Source organism: Psammomys obesus, unplaced genomic scaffold (genome assembly GCF_907164565.1).
Source record: "Psammomys obesus unplaced genomic scaffold, mPsaObe1.curated_primary_1811, whole genome shotgun sequence".
In the NCBI taxonomy this organism is placed as follows: Eukaryota; Metazoa; Chordata; class Mammalia; order Rodentia; family Muridae; genus Psammomys; species Psammomys obesus.
In genome coordinates this window covers 18,113,927-18,130,107 of record NW_026595981.1, presented here as the reverse complement: position 1 = coordinate 18,130,107, position 16,181 = coordinate 18,113,927, and the positions used below count along the sequence as shown (strand labels likewise).

Sequence of the window (16,181 nt, the reverse complement as noted above, 5' to 3'; positions counted from 1 at the left end):
GTTGAGTCTCTCTAGAGCAGGAGTTAACAGGAATGAGCATCTGATTTATAGTGGTTCTCACATATGAATGGGCATCAGGCTCACTAGAGGCTTGCTAGGCCTCTCCCTCAGAGTGTGAACAGCTCTCTGGAGAGCTGATCAACTGTGGTTTTCACCAGTCCCGGGCCTGGTGAAGGACTGGAGGTTGGGGGTGCTGGTGATTGGACACGTTTTGAAAGATTTGGGGCTGGCTTTCCCACTGATGAGCATGTGCCCCTGAGTTATTTATTTGTTCTGCATTTACAATGTGGGAACAGCATTGGGGAATTTGTCTCAGGTCCCTGAGTGGATGAAAGGAGATGGATGGAAACTTTTAGCACAGGACCTGGGCCACAGGAAACATGCTTCTCAGGATGTGACTTAGGAATGTGTCTTTGGCTGGAGTCTTGGTAAATCATTCTTTATGTTAAAGCTGCCAGTTGTTGAAGGTATCAAAATGAATTTGGGTTCCCAGAATCGTACTCCTAAGCTTTCTGGAGCAAGAAAGCTAGGACACTGGTGTAGATTCAAGCACTCTGGGCTTCAGGATGGAGGGTTCACCCCAGGGGTGTTGGTGCTGTGTTAGCCACATGTTCTATCAGACTCCAGCCTGTGCCTAGCTTTCCTGCTTGGATTCCAGGTCACCATCGCACAGGAACATTTAGTACATCCAGTTGAGGTTGTCCTGCTGTCGCCATGGAAACCAAACTGCTACCTAGAGAGATGGAACAAGGCCTTAATGGCCTTAGAAACACAAAGTGTGTTCCCCAGAGACTACTGCAAATTTTCATTTTTCTCTTTGTATCATTCAACTTTCTCTGCCTGCTCCTGTGTGTACATTTACCCTTTTCTCCTGTCTGATAGAAGGAGAATGGGAGTGAGCACACCCTGAGGGTTTCAGATCCCTCCCAGAAGAAAGAGACATACACGGATTCAGTTAGAGCCTGGTGTTGGGTAAATTCCACAGAACACAGCACCCTGTGCCTACCCCATCCTCAGCTCCCTAGATGGCAAAATGTGGTCACGAATTTTTGTTTCTTGATGTCTCTACCAGACCAAGTTCTAGGGGATTTTTGATACTTCACCCAACACTTTTGATTTTGAAGACCAGTGTGGTAGCGCAGGCCTGTAATCCAATTACTGGGATAGCCGAGGTAGGAAAATTGTGAGTTCGAGGTTAGCCTGGCTACTTGTGTCAAACCAAACTAAATCTGCAAAGAAACCAACTTCTTTGTTTTTCATAAATGGTCGCATGTAACCCAAGCTGGCCTCAAACTCATCATCTTCTGATTCCCCTACTTTCACCTCCCTAGTTGGTGGTGTCAGAGGAATGAGCCACATTGTCCAGTTTATGGGGTGCTGGAGATTGAAACCAGTGCTTTGTGTATGTTTAGGTAAGCGCCTTGCTAAATGAACTGCATCACTGTCTAGCTAATCTTCATTGTTCCCATGTGGTTTGAAGGTGGAATGTCTGCTCTTCTGCCTTTCTTTATACCTTAGGAACCCCGGTGAATGTGGAGAGGACCTTTCTTGGGTTGGTCTGGAAGATGGAAGACCATGTAAATATATACATATATTTCCCTGTAAAAATGCAATTGCTTAGAAGTAGGCCTAGATACCAACATGGCTCAGTCTGCCCTATGATTACCATGAATGCAAAAAGTAGAAAGAAAAATCCAGCTTAGTGCTGTATTTTAATTATGAGAGACCCAGTTGTTTGAATTTTTCATCACCAACGTACTTTGCCCCTAGGTGGGGTTTCTAATACACTTCCCCTGTCAGTGCTGCTTGTACAAACCCACTCCGTTCATGCTTCCTCTCTTGTCAGAGATTGTGACAGGAAGGAGAGATGAAAGTTATTTTTAATTTGGCAACCAACCAAACATCCAAGTTGTCCTTTCCAGCAGCTAAGCCTATATGTTTTCTCAACGGGGTATTAATTACCTGGTTCTGGGACTGGCCAGACAGCCTGTTCTGGCAGCTCCAGTTGCCCTGCTTGCTGGATGCAATTGCTCGGTGGACCCAGCAGGACTCAGGGAACTTCAGCCGAAAGCATCTTCCTTCTCAATAAACTCAGACGTGGGCACTGGGTAACTTGTTGAACACATTTATTGATTTTTTTTTTTTTTTTGACAGTAACCAAACACAGTGAGTGACCATTATAAACAAGAAAAGAAAGGCATTCGTTTGTACTTTGTGAGATCTGGCTGCACCTGGAGAGAAAAGATACCCCAATTTCCCAGGAATTTACAAGGCAAAGTGCATTCCTTCAGGAGCATCACAGGGGTTGGGGGAGGAGGGTGTGGAATGGCAGTTTTGAAACGTGAGGGATCTGTCGCCTGCTGTGTCAGGCGCAGCTCACCTGGGATGAATGATCAAGCCATGGAGTGGAATTAAAGATATACCTGCTTAGCAAATGCATTCCTGCTTGCCACAAACTCAGTAAAACTGGCTGCAAATGAACGAAAGATGGAGATGAAGGAACACGGGAGATCCAAGAAGGTAGCTGCACGGGGCTAGGGCTTAGCCTGGCAGGAAGGAGAACAGACCAAAGCCAGAAGAATGAAATCAACGCATTAAACACATTTATTGGGCTGTTAACAATAACCAAACACAATGTATGACCTTCGGAAAACAAGAAACAGCAAATGGATCGATTCTGATCTCGGGCAAATCCTAGTACAGTTATGTGACAAAGAGGGAAATAATTCCATTCTTATAGTCTGCGGCGATTATATATATACAACATAGAGCTCTTTGATGTCTGTCCTTTTTTTTTTTTTTTTTTTTTTTTTGAAGGTTTTTTTTTTTTTTTTTAATCATTGAGTAAACAGAAGAACCGTAATCTAGAAATAAGTGTCCTTGGTCAGCTTTGTCCTGGTTCGCCTGTCACAGTACCCTCAGAGTATCCTGGGGCACTGCCAGGGGTTGATGAGATGCTGAGTTCACTTGATGCTTTTGGAGCGGTGTTTTTCTCCCCTCTCTCTTTTGGAAGAATTTTGTATGTACAAAGGCTGAGAAGTCTCATTGGGTAGAGTTATTAGTTCAGGAAAACAGTATCAAAATTGTAATCAGGTTAACTGGTTGTTTTCTTCTAAGACCTTTGATGAATGAACCTTTGTTTCTGAAACTTGACTTCCCATCATGGAGGTGGTGTGTGTGTGTGTGTGTGTGTGTGTGTGTGTGTGTGTGTGTGTAGAGATGCACTCCTCTGAAACATTTTTGCAAACAATTTTCATGAAGAAGGGGCCAATCCAAAGAGTGAAAGGCTTAGGGGAGGAAGAAGAGGGAAGAAAGGGGCAGGGGCATTCTGGGTTACGTCGATTCACAGTTGTAGAATTTCACTGAGGTGGGCTTCTTCTTGGCTTAATTCCCTACTTGAGGAGCCATTCGTTTACTGGAAAGAGAAAAGACACAAAACCAAACACACACATACACACAACACAAAACAAGGCACAACTGGATTAATATGCATAGAGGGCAGCGGGCTCACTCAAAAGTACCTACTCCCTGTCCCATGGCTTTCTAGACTTTTGCTTTCCAGGACACTTCAATTACCTACTGGGAAGTCAGTACTTGTGTTGTCAAATCTAGTCACACTTCAAATGTTCAACAGCTGAGATAGCTATAGTCTATTTTTGTCATTAGAAAGTTCTAGTTGGGGCCTCAAACTAGCACTTTCTGCCTTTATTTGCATATTGACTGTAGCGGATTCCATGCTACGTCATTTGCATGTTGCCTATGACTGACTTCACACTACTTCATTAGAGTTGGACATAGAATATCTGACTCTCAATGTCTAGAATATTTGATTGCTGCTTCTTTGTAACAAGGGTGCTAAACCCTGGTTTAGGCCACACCTTCTCTGTGGTTAGGGTCATATCTGTCTTTATTACCACTGTACCACCACCACTACCTAAGTGCCCAATACATAGTAGGTGCCCAATAAACCAGAGAGGAATAGTGAGAAGGGTCAATGATAGAACTATTTGTCCAATAGTTGTGGCTGAGTCTAAGAGAGACAAAAGGATGAGAGGAACCCAGAGGAAAGAGGACCAGTGTATTTGGGGTTAAAGGGCAGCAGTGGTCTGTCTGAAAATGTTCACAGTCCTTGTATTTGCCATGTCATTGTTACAAAGGAATCCCCATTCAAGCTCTTGTTTCTCCCTCACATGCCACCATGACTTCTAAGAATGACAGGAAGAGACCAGAAATGGTGGGAAGAGCCCAGGTGGGGTTTGAATGGCTTGCATGGCTTGCTTTAAAGGTAGGTGCTTGAGTGTCTTGACATCTCTTAAACTCCGCCATGTTTGTACCTCCCTGTACCTACAGAGAGTTCATCATAGTGGCTGATCGGTGTCCAGTTAATGTGTAGAAGAAAAGAAAGAAGCCTGGGTGTAAACCAGCCAGCTGCAGGAGACAGATGTCATCTTAAATGCACTCTTTAGTAGGAATAACTTTTATAGGGACATGACTCTAGATAAAGATATAACTGCTTATTCATTGGACCCAAGTGGCACAATGTCCAGAACATCCCATCCCTCTTAAAGGGACATGCAGTTAAAAGCTCTAATGCTTTGCACTACTCTGTTCTAACGTGGCCTTACGGAGGTCAGGCTTCTGAGCTCTCTGGTAAAATTCTAGTAGAAAAGACTGGATTGCCTGAAACAGGAGAGATGCAAAGGTTTGATATATGTGGCATTAAACATACACATCAACACACATCACATAGATCAAGCCTTTTAACCTTCATCTCCTTTGTCTATGTATGGCACACAGAATTTGCTAATAGAGAAGCACCTTGCAAACAGGTGTGGCAGTGACCTTACTGTCAGAGTTCCTACAACGGGGCTACGCATAGGCTAAAAGCTGGACCTCTGGCCTGGGTGCTGTTCCTGGGGCTGCTGTACTCACCTCTGTACTGTAGCTTTTGGGCCCTGTTGTTAGGACAGTCTTTCCCCTGTAAACTGAAGTTGATGTTGGTGCGGATACAGCGGTTGTTGAGCGGCTGTACAGGCCTGAAGTTGTCACTCATGCTCAGAAAGATCTGCGATGGCTGATTCTGGCTGAGGAGGCGTAGGGAATGCATCTGAGGGGAGAAAGAGCTGTGAGATCCAGCCACTCTGGGAATGTGCTGGAGAAGAAAGGCTAAGTAGCTTGTGGCCTGGCCAGGCAGTATTGGCTGTCTGGACAAGGTCATGAGTCCTTAGCGTCCCCTTTCCTTGCTGAGCTGAGCTGAAGGGCCACTGATGCCTTTAGATATGGAGTAGCTTGCTAGCTTGTGGAGTCTGAACAGACCATCTCATCCTCTCATAAGATGAGTTTCTGCAACATGAGTTTCCAGGCAGCAGTTTCTGATACCTTGACTCTGCATGATTACTGTGCAGACCGTACTGGTTTGTCCAGTAAACTAAGTTGGACCAGTGTAAGTTTTAGCTTTTGAATCTCTAGGTTGTTTTACTACAAAGCTGTGAAGCAGAAAAAAAAAAAGGAAAGCAAAATGTGCTGGAAGTAGGAGGAGGAAAAGGAAAAGAGAGGAGAAGGAGGAAGAGAGGAGATGAAGAGAAAAAAAGGGGAAGATGAAGAAGGAGAAGAGAAGGAGAAAAGGAGAAAGAGGGGAGGAGGAGGCGAGTGGAGAGAATTGTCTCTGGCATTCTGACCCTAGTGAATACTGGAGTATCAGCTTCTGGTCTTGAACCTCCGAGATACTTCAGTATCTCTTGAATATGTCCCTCTTCTGAGCTTGAGTGATCTGGAGGGAGTCATTGTTATTTGTCATCCAAGAAGTTCCAACAGGATCTGGGACTAGAAAGTGCATGTTGTCAGCCTATGAGCATAGATCTTGCCAAGGAGGTAGAGTTCTGCTTCAGTAGCTCATCTTCCCTCTGAGGCTTTCTAGATACTGGCAGTCAGTTGCTGGAGCTGGGACAGACACATGCAAATCTACCCTCATCACAGGGAAGGAGAGGAGGGTGGCCAGCAGGCTGATTCCTGTGCAGTTCTGAAGAGTAGACTATCTGAAGTGATCTTAAACAACTCCAACATTCAAAACATGTTTGTGAAATACTGTGTACCACGTTACCTCTACTTGGAGACTGACAAACACATACATTATTTTTAAAAGAGTTTAGAAGTCCCTTCATAATGAAGTCAACATAGCCTTCTCCTCCTCCTCCTCTTCCTCCTCTGTATCCGGTGATAGAGAATGAACTTATGGTCTTGTCTATGTCAGGAAAGCACTCTACCACTGAGGTTCACTTTAGCGTTTATAGGTTTGAAAAACCTAGCTTAAAAATTGTTATGTTTTTGAGACAGGCACCCACTCTGTAGCTTGGGCTGGCCTAGAACCCGTGGTGATCCTCCTGTCTCAGCTTCATTACAAGAGTGAGCCACTGCATCCATTTGCGTCTCTATCTGTGCACTGAACACTCTATTTATAGAGTGTGATTTTGGAACCAACTCTTATTTCCCTCGGGCAGGTGGAGTGTTTCCATAAGTAGTTCAGATTAGTCCATTTCATATGCTGAATCTGTAAACATAAGTGTTGTGGGTTTAATTGTGTCTGTAAATCGAAGGCACTGGTAATCTGTAGAACTTAGGATGTGACCTCACTTGGAAGTAGGGATACTTCTGATGCAATCAGCTAAGTCTATATAAAGTAATTGACATTATCTCTTTAATTTGGTATGACTGGGGTCTTCTTTTTTTTTTTTAAGAGGGTAGAAAGAGAGGCAGTCACATAGAGAACACCAAGTAACAATGATGGCAGAGACTGGGGGTAGCATATCTTATGCCAAGGAACACCAAAGATGCTCGACAAAACATGGTATCCAGGAAACAGGTGCAGAGCAGATTCTCACATTCCTCAGAAGGAACCAACCCTTCTTATTCCTCCCTCTGGGGTTCTGTCCCCCAGAACCGTGAGGCAAACATGTTTCTGTTGTTTGTGCCACCCGATTTGTGCTTTTATGGCAGCATAGATCCTCGTAAAGCAACACAACAGGCTCAGAACCTACCCAGCTTGTCCTCATACTTTCTTCCCATCAGCCAAAGAACAGAAGGTAAGCTCACCTGCATCCTTGTTATGTACACAGGCTTATTCATTATTATCCAACTTGCTGTCTCATAGCAGGGCGGGATAGTCATCGACCCATCGTAAGTGATGAAGCTAGAGGTCTCTGGATACAGTTCCTCTATATTGAGTCCCTGGAGTAAATATGCATCGTCTGGAAAGAAAGGAAGGAAGAGCGAAACTTAGTGTCTTGATAAAGTATTGCCGATACAGCTTCATTATATGTAATGTTAGTATGTGTGTATGTTTTCAGAAGACTGTATCTTCTAATGTATTCAGTAACAGTTCCATTGTTACTCTCCTCATGTAGCTAGTGTTTTATTCTGTTTTTTTTTTTTTTTCTAATTTTCTAAATGACAGAAGTTTATGTATTGTTCGCCAACAGTCTGGGTTGCCGAAGAGTCCCCTCTAGGTCACCAGTTGCTCACACTGTGTCTCTGACCCTCAGAGTGGCCACTGACTGTCTGCATTGATGTTTGGAGGTCATCGTGACTGAATGAAAAGATGGTGACGTTAAAATCGTTCCATCCCAGAAGCAGTGTGTGCCACTCACTTCTACTCACATTTTGCTGGTCAGAGAAGTCACATAACTAATGCTTATAGCAGAGATTTAAGGAAGAAAGATGAGACTTTGAATACTGATGAGCTGAAATAACACAGCCTACCACAGGGCTGCAGCACCATGGGTTCCCTAACATCTGGCCACACAGTGCTATGATTTGAACCAGGAACATCCCCCACAGGCTTACACTTTGGAAGACAACCCTGATCGTCATTACACTGACAGAGCTCACAGGCTCATGTCTGGATGCATGTTCTGCATGCTGTTTTGAAGGCGGTGGAGCCTGTTGTGGTTGGGGCCTGGCTTGGTGAAGCAGGTCGCGAAGGGTGGGCCTTTGAAGTCAAATCAGCCCCTAGTTCCAGCCTGCTCTGTCTGTGTCCTGTGCTGTTAGGCGAACAAGCCACCACCTCAAGGTCCTGCCATCATGAATGGAGTTGCTCTCTCTGCCATTCCTTCTCCACCATGATAGCCTAAATTTCTGAAGCTACGAGTCCAAACCACACAGCACATCGGCATTACAGTCACAACAAAATGAGCAAATAAAGGCTTTAGGGGCTGTTGCAATGTTGTCCAGGTGCCATTCTTGATTTATAAACACTGCTTTATTGAAACACTGCTTTATTTTTCATAAAAATATGTTTAGAAAAGAAGTTTAGCCAGATGAAATTCTACCCCAAAGTTCAAAGCTCAAGTTCAACAACTGGCCTTCTGTTTTGTGGCTCCCCTCTCATTAGGCCTATCCAGATGGTCTGGTCTTTTATATGTATCACATCTTTTGTTAGTAAATAGTTTTTTTTTTAATTTAAAAATAAAACATGCCTACATATTAAGACTAGGGGGTTAAAAGAGAAAAAGATATAATTCTAATCATTTAAAACAATTACTATTACCATTTTGGTATATTTTCTAATAACTTTTTGGTTGAAGTTTTAGAAAACGATAACGTATCAGGGCCTATAATTACTGACATATTCTGACTTTCCTTTCTTCCTGTAATAACTTCTCTTTCTTTATTGATTACTGTTGCCTGCTTCTCTTAGCTCCTAAAATGTGGCACTTCATCTTATATTTCTGTCTTCCCCTTTTCAGATTCTGTGGCTTCTCAGGTTCCCTTACTTTCTATTTGCTTCTGTCTCTCAGTGTTGTGTTCCCTGACCATCTGTCCAAGCTTCTTTTCTTTCTCAGTCCCTGATTCCGTCGTCTTATAGTGGCTTCCCAGCAATTTCAGATCTGTCTCCAGAGGTGGTAAATGTCCCAGTGTGCTGTGAGCCCACACCATTATGGCCAGTCTAGGGGCTTGGAGAGTACTCAGGTGGGCACCAAAGCCTGGCTGCCTGAGGCATGAGACTGGCTCATTCCCATAGCCCCTCTGGATGTGCCTAACCCCCTCTGTGAAAGAACTAGCTGTATAGCAGCTGATGTCATCACTCAAGTGCAGTACTGTATAAGAAAAGATGTTCCCACCTAGCTGGACCCTCACACTCGGACAGATGGGTCAGTCATAGAGTAACACATCCACACTGATGGGAAGAATGAAAACCAAAGAGACAAAGTCCACATCCATAGAGGAAGCTGATGCTTGCAGAGTAGAAGTAGAAACCCAGTGTTCCTGACCTGGAAGCCAAGGCCATTCATTGATTCACCAGAAATAGTCACTAAGTACCTATTTGAGCTGGGCCCAAGGTTAGGTTCTTAAGATACAGGAATGGACAGGGAAGATACAGTGCCTGCCTCATTCCAGTTGAAGACCCAGGCAGCACATGACAATACACATAGGTAGATGGCAGAGCCAGGGTGATGACTGCACTGTCTCCTGCTATAGGCACTCATGCTGTCAATCTCTCTTTACAGGCAAAGGCACTCCTCCGTTCTTCCTCCAGGAGTTGCTCAAACTCTCTCTGATAAGGAGGTCCTCCCCTATCAGTGGACTTGGAAAGGGGCAGGAAGGAGACCAGGGAGGGAGTTGGGGAGGGGGAGGGAATGAGGGAGCAGGATACAGCTGGGACACAGAGTTAACAAATTGTAACTAAAAAAAAAAAAAAACAAAACAAAACAAAAAAAAACAAAGAGCAAAATTCCTCTGTGAAAAGTGAAAATAAAGTGCAATTTCCAAAAAAAAAGAAAGAGCCATCTTTGCCAAGGGCTTTGAGTTGTTGTGCTCCCTGACGGTCAAATGTGAGCAGAACAATTGAGTTAGTAGCTTGAAATAATGCAAACACATCTACCATTTACCTGATCCATCCAAAACCTTCCTCTTCTACTGTGATTCCCTCCCATCCCCCATCCAACAATGCATGGAGAGAGATCAGCCAACCCATGCTTGGAGAACAACTTGACTGAACCGAAGATGAAGGATTTCTCCCTCCCTCTCTTCATCTTTTCCCCTTTTCCTTTCATCCTTTCTCCCCTTTCTCCCTCCAGTCTTAAAAAATAGTTTAACTTATGTCTCTGTGTATGTAGATGTGTGTGCAGATGCCCACGTAGGCCAGAAGAGGGTGTTAGATCCCCTGGACTTAGAATTACACACATCTGGGAGCCACCAGATGTGATTTCTGGGAACGTACATGGCTTCCTGTAAAGGAGTAGCAAGTACTCCTAACTGCTCTCTAGTCTTTTTTTGTTTGTTTTTTGAAATGTGATGCCATAGAGCCAGGGCTGGTTTTGAACCACTAGTCATTCGCCTCTCAAGTGTTGGTTGGGAATTCAGGTGTATACCATCATGCTTGGTAACTTTTAAAAACTTTCCATTTACATAGAAACAAGTACTTTCTTCCATGGGAACACTAACGCCCAGGGCAAGCCAAAGAAGGAAGTAGCCACCAGAATTTGCCTGGGCTGAGTCTGTTCTGTGGCCCGAGATAGCAAGCGTTGTTATCACAGAGCCAGGAAGTTCACGGCACACACTCCCATGCTGGTCCTCCTCAGTTTCACCAGTTACTCTCCTAATAAGCTTAAGCTGGATGTCCATCTCATCCTGTCTGCGAAGTTTCTATGATCTGCTGAAAATGTGCCAGCACCAAGCTCAGAGCAACCAAGCTGGGCATAATTAGGTGGATGTAGGGAAGAATCACAAACAGGGATGTGCGGGCTAAGACAGAGAGAGGCTGTCAGCTTTATCTGGAGTTGGGTGGACTCGGGAAACCATGAATGGAGGAGCTGCCCTGAACTGCATTTGAATGACAGGAAGTAATCAGTCTGTGGCTGGCAGGGGGTGAGGTGTCAAGGATTCTGCAGACAGAGGCACTGGAGACAGAGCTGAGGGAGTTTAGAGGGCTAGGTACTCAGGGACATCTTGAGTGTGGGTAGGATGTAGGTGGAGGGATTCTGTGGGAAATGAGGGTAGCAGGGTCAACACAGGCCACATCAAGGAGGCCCTTGTCTGTGCTGTTGGGAGTTTGCACTTCAGCCTGGAGGCAGTTTGGAACCACTGAAGGGTTTCAAGCCAGAGATGGCATGATCAGATTTGTACTTAATGAGGCTTGCTCTGACGGTGGTTTGGCCCGAAGATTAACATATTGAATGAGAGAAGGAAGCATTCGGCACATTTTTATTAAAGGTCAACGTGATGTGTTTAACCAAGCTTGTATGAGGAGCATATTGGGTACTCTAGCGCGCTGCTATTACTGTATTTTATTTTATTTGGGACGGTGGGGAGGAGGGAAGGATGGGTGCAGCAGAGATGAGCGATATTCCAGGCACAACCAGAGCCAGGATAAAGAAATTTATGTTTTCCTGAAACTAGACCAGCCTCTATGTAGCAGCCATATTTGAGAAAAGGGTTGGGGGAGGGTATAGGCTATTAGCAAGAGATGTGATGCTTATGTGCTTATCCTTCTCCTTCAGCACCAACATGTTCCCAGAATACCAGAGTGTGGATATTCCATCTGCAGTCTGCTGGGGTCCTGGTAGGAAAGTCCTTTTTGGTCACGCCTCTGTCAGACAAAGTGGTCATACTCAGTGGCCATCCTGGGATCATCAACTGCTACTGTGCCCTTCCTACCAACTTTTTAGTCTGTATGTTTACTCTTAGTTCCCCCCTACAAAAATTGAAACCATCCAGCTTGAAGAATCAGGGCTTGGGGCCCGAGTTTGAACAATGACTTTGTTGCCTGTATTTGCATGACCTTGGGCCCATAGGTGATAAGAGCGGCTGTTCCCATGTCTACAGGGTACAGATGAGAGATGGCTGGACTACTTGGCTCATAGGCTAGTAGAGGGAAAAATAGGACCATGCTTTACAAGCATTGTTTATCATAAGGCTCAGGCCAGGTAAGTACTCAGTCATGCTGGGTAGCTTTGGTGTCACCTTTCTAACCCACAGTGCTCTTGCCCAGCTTCCCTGGAAAACCCCCTGCCATCCCCAGAGCTCTAACATCCCTAGCTGAATTCTCCTGCCGGAATCATTTAGCTATGTGACTCTTCCCACTGAACTGTGAGCCTCAAAGGGACACCTTTGCTTCTTTTATTGCAGACCCCAGTTTGAGGTCCGCCATATCAAAGACTGTTCGGTAAACACAAGACCAAATGACAAAACATAATGGTTTCTACTCAGAAGCCCCATCTGGTGATGGCGCTGAGCAGAAACCAAGCAAGGGATAGTCAACATTGGACAGGTAATGGGAAGGCATTCCTCCAATCTCCAGTGCTGACTTTAATGTACTGCACCTACTGTCTCTTAGATACCACACTCAAGACACCAGGGTGAGGCTGTTGGCCTTGTCTCTAGCTTTACATGGCAACATCCTGTTTCTCCACCACACATGCATGTACTCTCATAATTATGTTGCTGAAATTGGTATATGAACTTAACATCTAACATTGTTCTTATGACGGGTGCCACTCTGCCTCAGAGACTGACATGAAAGCAGCGCTCTTTCCTTTTAGGCGCTGGAATTTCAGAACGATGGGCCGTGCCTCTGCGTACGCCTCTTCTCCCGACTGCTCGGTGAATTTGTTAAGTGTGGTGCTTCTAATGAGAGCGGGGCCCGTAGGTGTAAATATTTGAATACTTGGTCCCCAGTTTGTGATTAGGAGGTGTGGCCTTGTTGGAGGAGGTGTGCCAGTGGGGGCAGACTTTGAGGTTTCAAAAGCCCACTCCATTTCCAGTTAGCTTTCTCTGCTTCATGGTTATGTCTCAAGAGGCGAGGTCTACTCCAGTACCATGCCTGCCTGCTGCTGTGTTCCCTACCATGTCCGTCATGGACACTAACCCTCTGAAACTGCAAGTCTCAACTCCTTCTTCTTCTATAAGTTGCCTTGGTCATGGTGTCTTAACACAGCAATAGAAAAGTAGCTAATACAATAGGATAGAGGTAGTGCAAGCCAAGAAAAAAACCACTGCCGAGTCAGAAAATTTCAGCTTCGGCACTCAGAGAGGCTTTCCATAATTTCTCTCATGAGAAAATGTTTTATAGAAGGCAAAGCTGCAGACTCCAAGTTGGGAGTCTTAATTCAAGTGTAAACTCTAGTTATGTGTTTGTCAGTAATTTACTGTTTCTTCATGGATAACTCACATAGCCTATTTTTACCTGGGGACACTTGCGGATAATTTCTAAGACTATCTTCAGGTGAAAGCATTCCATAGATCCTGAAACATCTCTCAACACCAACAAGCTTATATAGCCACATTTATCCTTATTGGGTTTTGGCATGAAAGCACTTCACTGTTAATGTGTCAGCTGCGGATTTGCAAGAGAAGGAAGATTGTTCTTGGATAATCAATATGTACTGAATTCTTCTGTTCTGAGTGACTGTGGAAGTTCATGGTTGGGCCTTTGGTTTTGTGGCACACCACGTTGAATCTAGAATTTATCTTATATTAAGTTCCCAGAGTTACAATCAAGAAGCCCCCGGTTGACTTCTGATTTTGGAATGAAATGTCTCAGTCAACACAATAAGGAATCTTTCCTTAGTCTGAGCTTCCATTTGGTGCCTTAGCCAAGGGCATGGGGCTGACTCACACAGACCTTTGCTGATATTCAACATCTCCTGCTTCCTGCTTCTGCAGTCCCTATTCAAGGCAGACAACACCACCGAGAAAACAGCCTGATACTCCCAAAGATCAATACCGGCTTTGATCAATATGAACTACCGGGCAATTTTAGTATCTGGATTAACATCCTCCCTCGTAATCTGAGGCAAATTCAACTGAAACAAACAACAGAAAAGCAATTGCGATAAAATAAAGTGGTGTCATTTTTTTTTTTTTTTTTTTTTTTTACACAGCTCACAAATGAAGAAAAGGGCCTCTGGGAGCTGTGTTGTTAGAGGTAAGCTGCACCTCATCTGTTCTCACTGCCGTGAGTACCTGGTGAGACAGCAACCTGGGAAGTGCTGTACAGCACTTGGCATTCTGTGAAAACACTCCCAAATCTCTTCCTCGGAAATGAGCACACGTGTTCGGTTGAGCACAGAGAAAGGCACCTGGAGCAATATGCTTAAGCTCTTCGGTGATCCTTCAACACACGTAACACCGTGGCCCCCGGGGGACTGTGAGGAGAACTTTCCCCAAGAGCTGCGAAGTAGGAGGCAGTTACAGGCTGGTCTATGCTTGCCTACATATCCATATATATTTTTTTTAACTAGGAAATTCGGGAGCAGGTGTGGCTAACTTGAAATTACAAATAGGCTAATTAAAACACCTTTTAAGGGGCTTGTTCTGTGTGCCGAGTGCCATGTCCATAAGCTCTCCTCCAAATGCTTCCAGTAATGTGTCTTTGTTTCCTTTGAGGAGGTATGATGACACAGTAAGCTGATGTCTTCATATTTGGACTTGGTTGTCCCCTGCGTTCTTTGTTAGATCTAAGATCCCCTTTGTACTTTCTATCCATGACTTGAGTGTTGAATTAGCTGCTTTCCCTTGTTGTGACGGCAAACCCGGGAGACACAACTTAAGGGAGAAAGGATTTCTTTTGGCTCACAATTTGAAGGAGTACAGTCCATCATGGCAGGAAATGGCATGGTGGTGGGAGTGGCTCACAGCTGTGTCGGCAGCAGTGTCATGTAGCTGGAGTCATTGCTTTAACAGTCAAGAAACACAGATAGGTCAGGATTTCAGAAGGGTAGGGCTATGACCCCTGATGATCCAATTCCTCTAGTGGGGCCTCATTCCTAAAAATTCCACTGCCTTCCAAAACAGTACTAGTAGGTGAGGACTAAGTGCGCAGGCTCTCAGGCCTGTGGGGACAGTTGACATCTGAGACATAAAACATGTGATTAGGCAATTGAAGGAAGATAAAATCACCAGAATAACACACTGCCTAAGGATTTGAGAAGAAAGCGTTTGTAGCAATGCTCTGACAACTACTCCTTGCTATCCATTCTAGAAGGTTCATTGCCATCCATTATCTGTTAGTTTTGCCTCTTGAAAATACTGTAAAAAAAAAAATAAAAAGTGTTGGTTCCATGAAATCAAGTGGTATCAAAATGATACGTAATTGAGCTGTTATGTCTACTAATTAACAAGGAAAACAGAGGTTTATAAACATCATCTGAATAGAGTGCATTAAAAATTAAAATACTTCCAGCCAAATTACCAATATATCCTCAAGAAAATCCTTTCTGAAAATCCATTTTTTAATGTCATGTGCTTCCAGTCTTGACCCTCACTCTGCTGAACCTGGATTTGACTTTAATAAAATGGATTTTCTTTAGAAGACTTTCTAAATTCAGCTCAAAATTAATTCAGGCTGGTCTTTTTTATTGTCAGGCCTGGTTAGTGAGAATATTTTACAAGTTCTACTCAGACATATGAAATTTAAGCAACCCAGGACAGGAAAGATGGCTCAGCAGTTAAGAGCACTTGCTGCTCTTTTAGAGGATCTGGGTTCAATCCCTAGCACCCACATGGTGGCTCATGACCAGCTGTAACTTCAGGTCCAAGGGCTCCAATGTCCTCTCCTGAACTCTGGGGTAGTGCATTCCTACGGAGCACAGACATACATGAAGGCAAAATGCGCATCACACAAAACGATAATTAAAAAAAAAAGGAAATTTAAGTTTTCATGGAAAACAGTACCATCGCAGCCAGTGGTGGCACACACCTTCAATCCCAGCACTCAGGAGGCAGAGGCAGGTGGATCTCTATGAGTTCGAGGCCAGCCTAGTCTACATAGGACAGACAGGACTGTTACACAGAGAGATCTCGTCTCAAAGGAGCCAGTACCATCTCATGAAGTCCCTGTGTGCACTACTTAGATCCAACCACAGCACGTGTCCTTCTCTGAAAGTCAGCCTCTCTGCCACCGCCAGCACGCCCTGTGCTGCTGCACTTGCCTTCAGAATCAACTATTCTTGGCACAACAATGTCTTGCCTCCCAACCCGAAGCAGCTGGATTCAACAAGTATAAACCTTAAGACAATTTAGGAACACAAACATATTGCACACTGCGTTCATATCAGTCCCTGCCCAGGCAATTGACTTATCATCTTATTTAATCCACACACAGCCCTTTCAACATTAGCTTACTGATGTGGCCACTCTACCTCAGAGTTGTTAAACTCCCTTGAAGTGAAAGGCAAAGACCTTGG

General features: G+C 44.4%; 1 protein-coding gene across 1 annotated transcript in view; it reads right to left on the bottom strand.

Annotated features, from left to right (window-relative positions):
- Positions 1 to 2,117: 2,117 nt before the first annotated feature.
- The window catches only part of Ca10 (carbonic anhydrase 10), a 528,017-nt gene continuing 513,953 nt past the window's right edge, over positions 2,118 to 16,181 (bottom strand). Inside the window, exons 7-9 of the mRNA XM_055620147.1 lie at positions 7,090 to 7,244; positions 4,933 to 5,107; positions 2,118 to 3,415 (exon numbers count right to left, since the gene is read on the bottom strand). Coding sequence (XP_055476122.1) covers positions 3,393 to 3,415; positions 4,933 to 5,107; positions 7,090 to 7,244 — 353 coding nt within the window. The 3' untranslated portion in view covers positions 2,118 to 3,392. The remainder of the gene's footprint in view (positions 3,416 to 4,932; positions 5,108 to 7,089; positions 7,245 to 16,181) is intronic.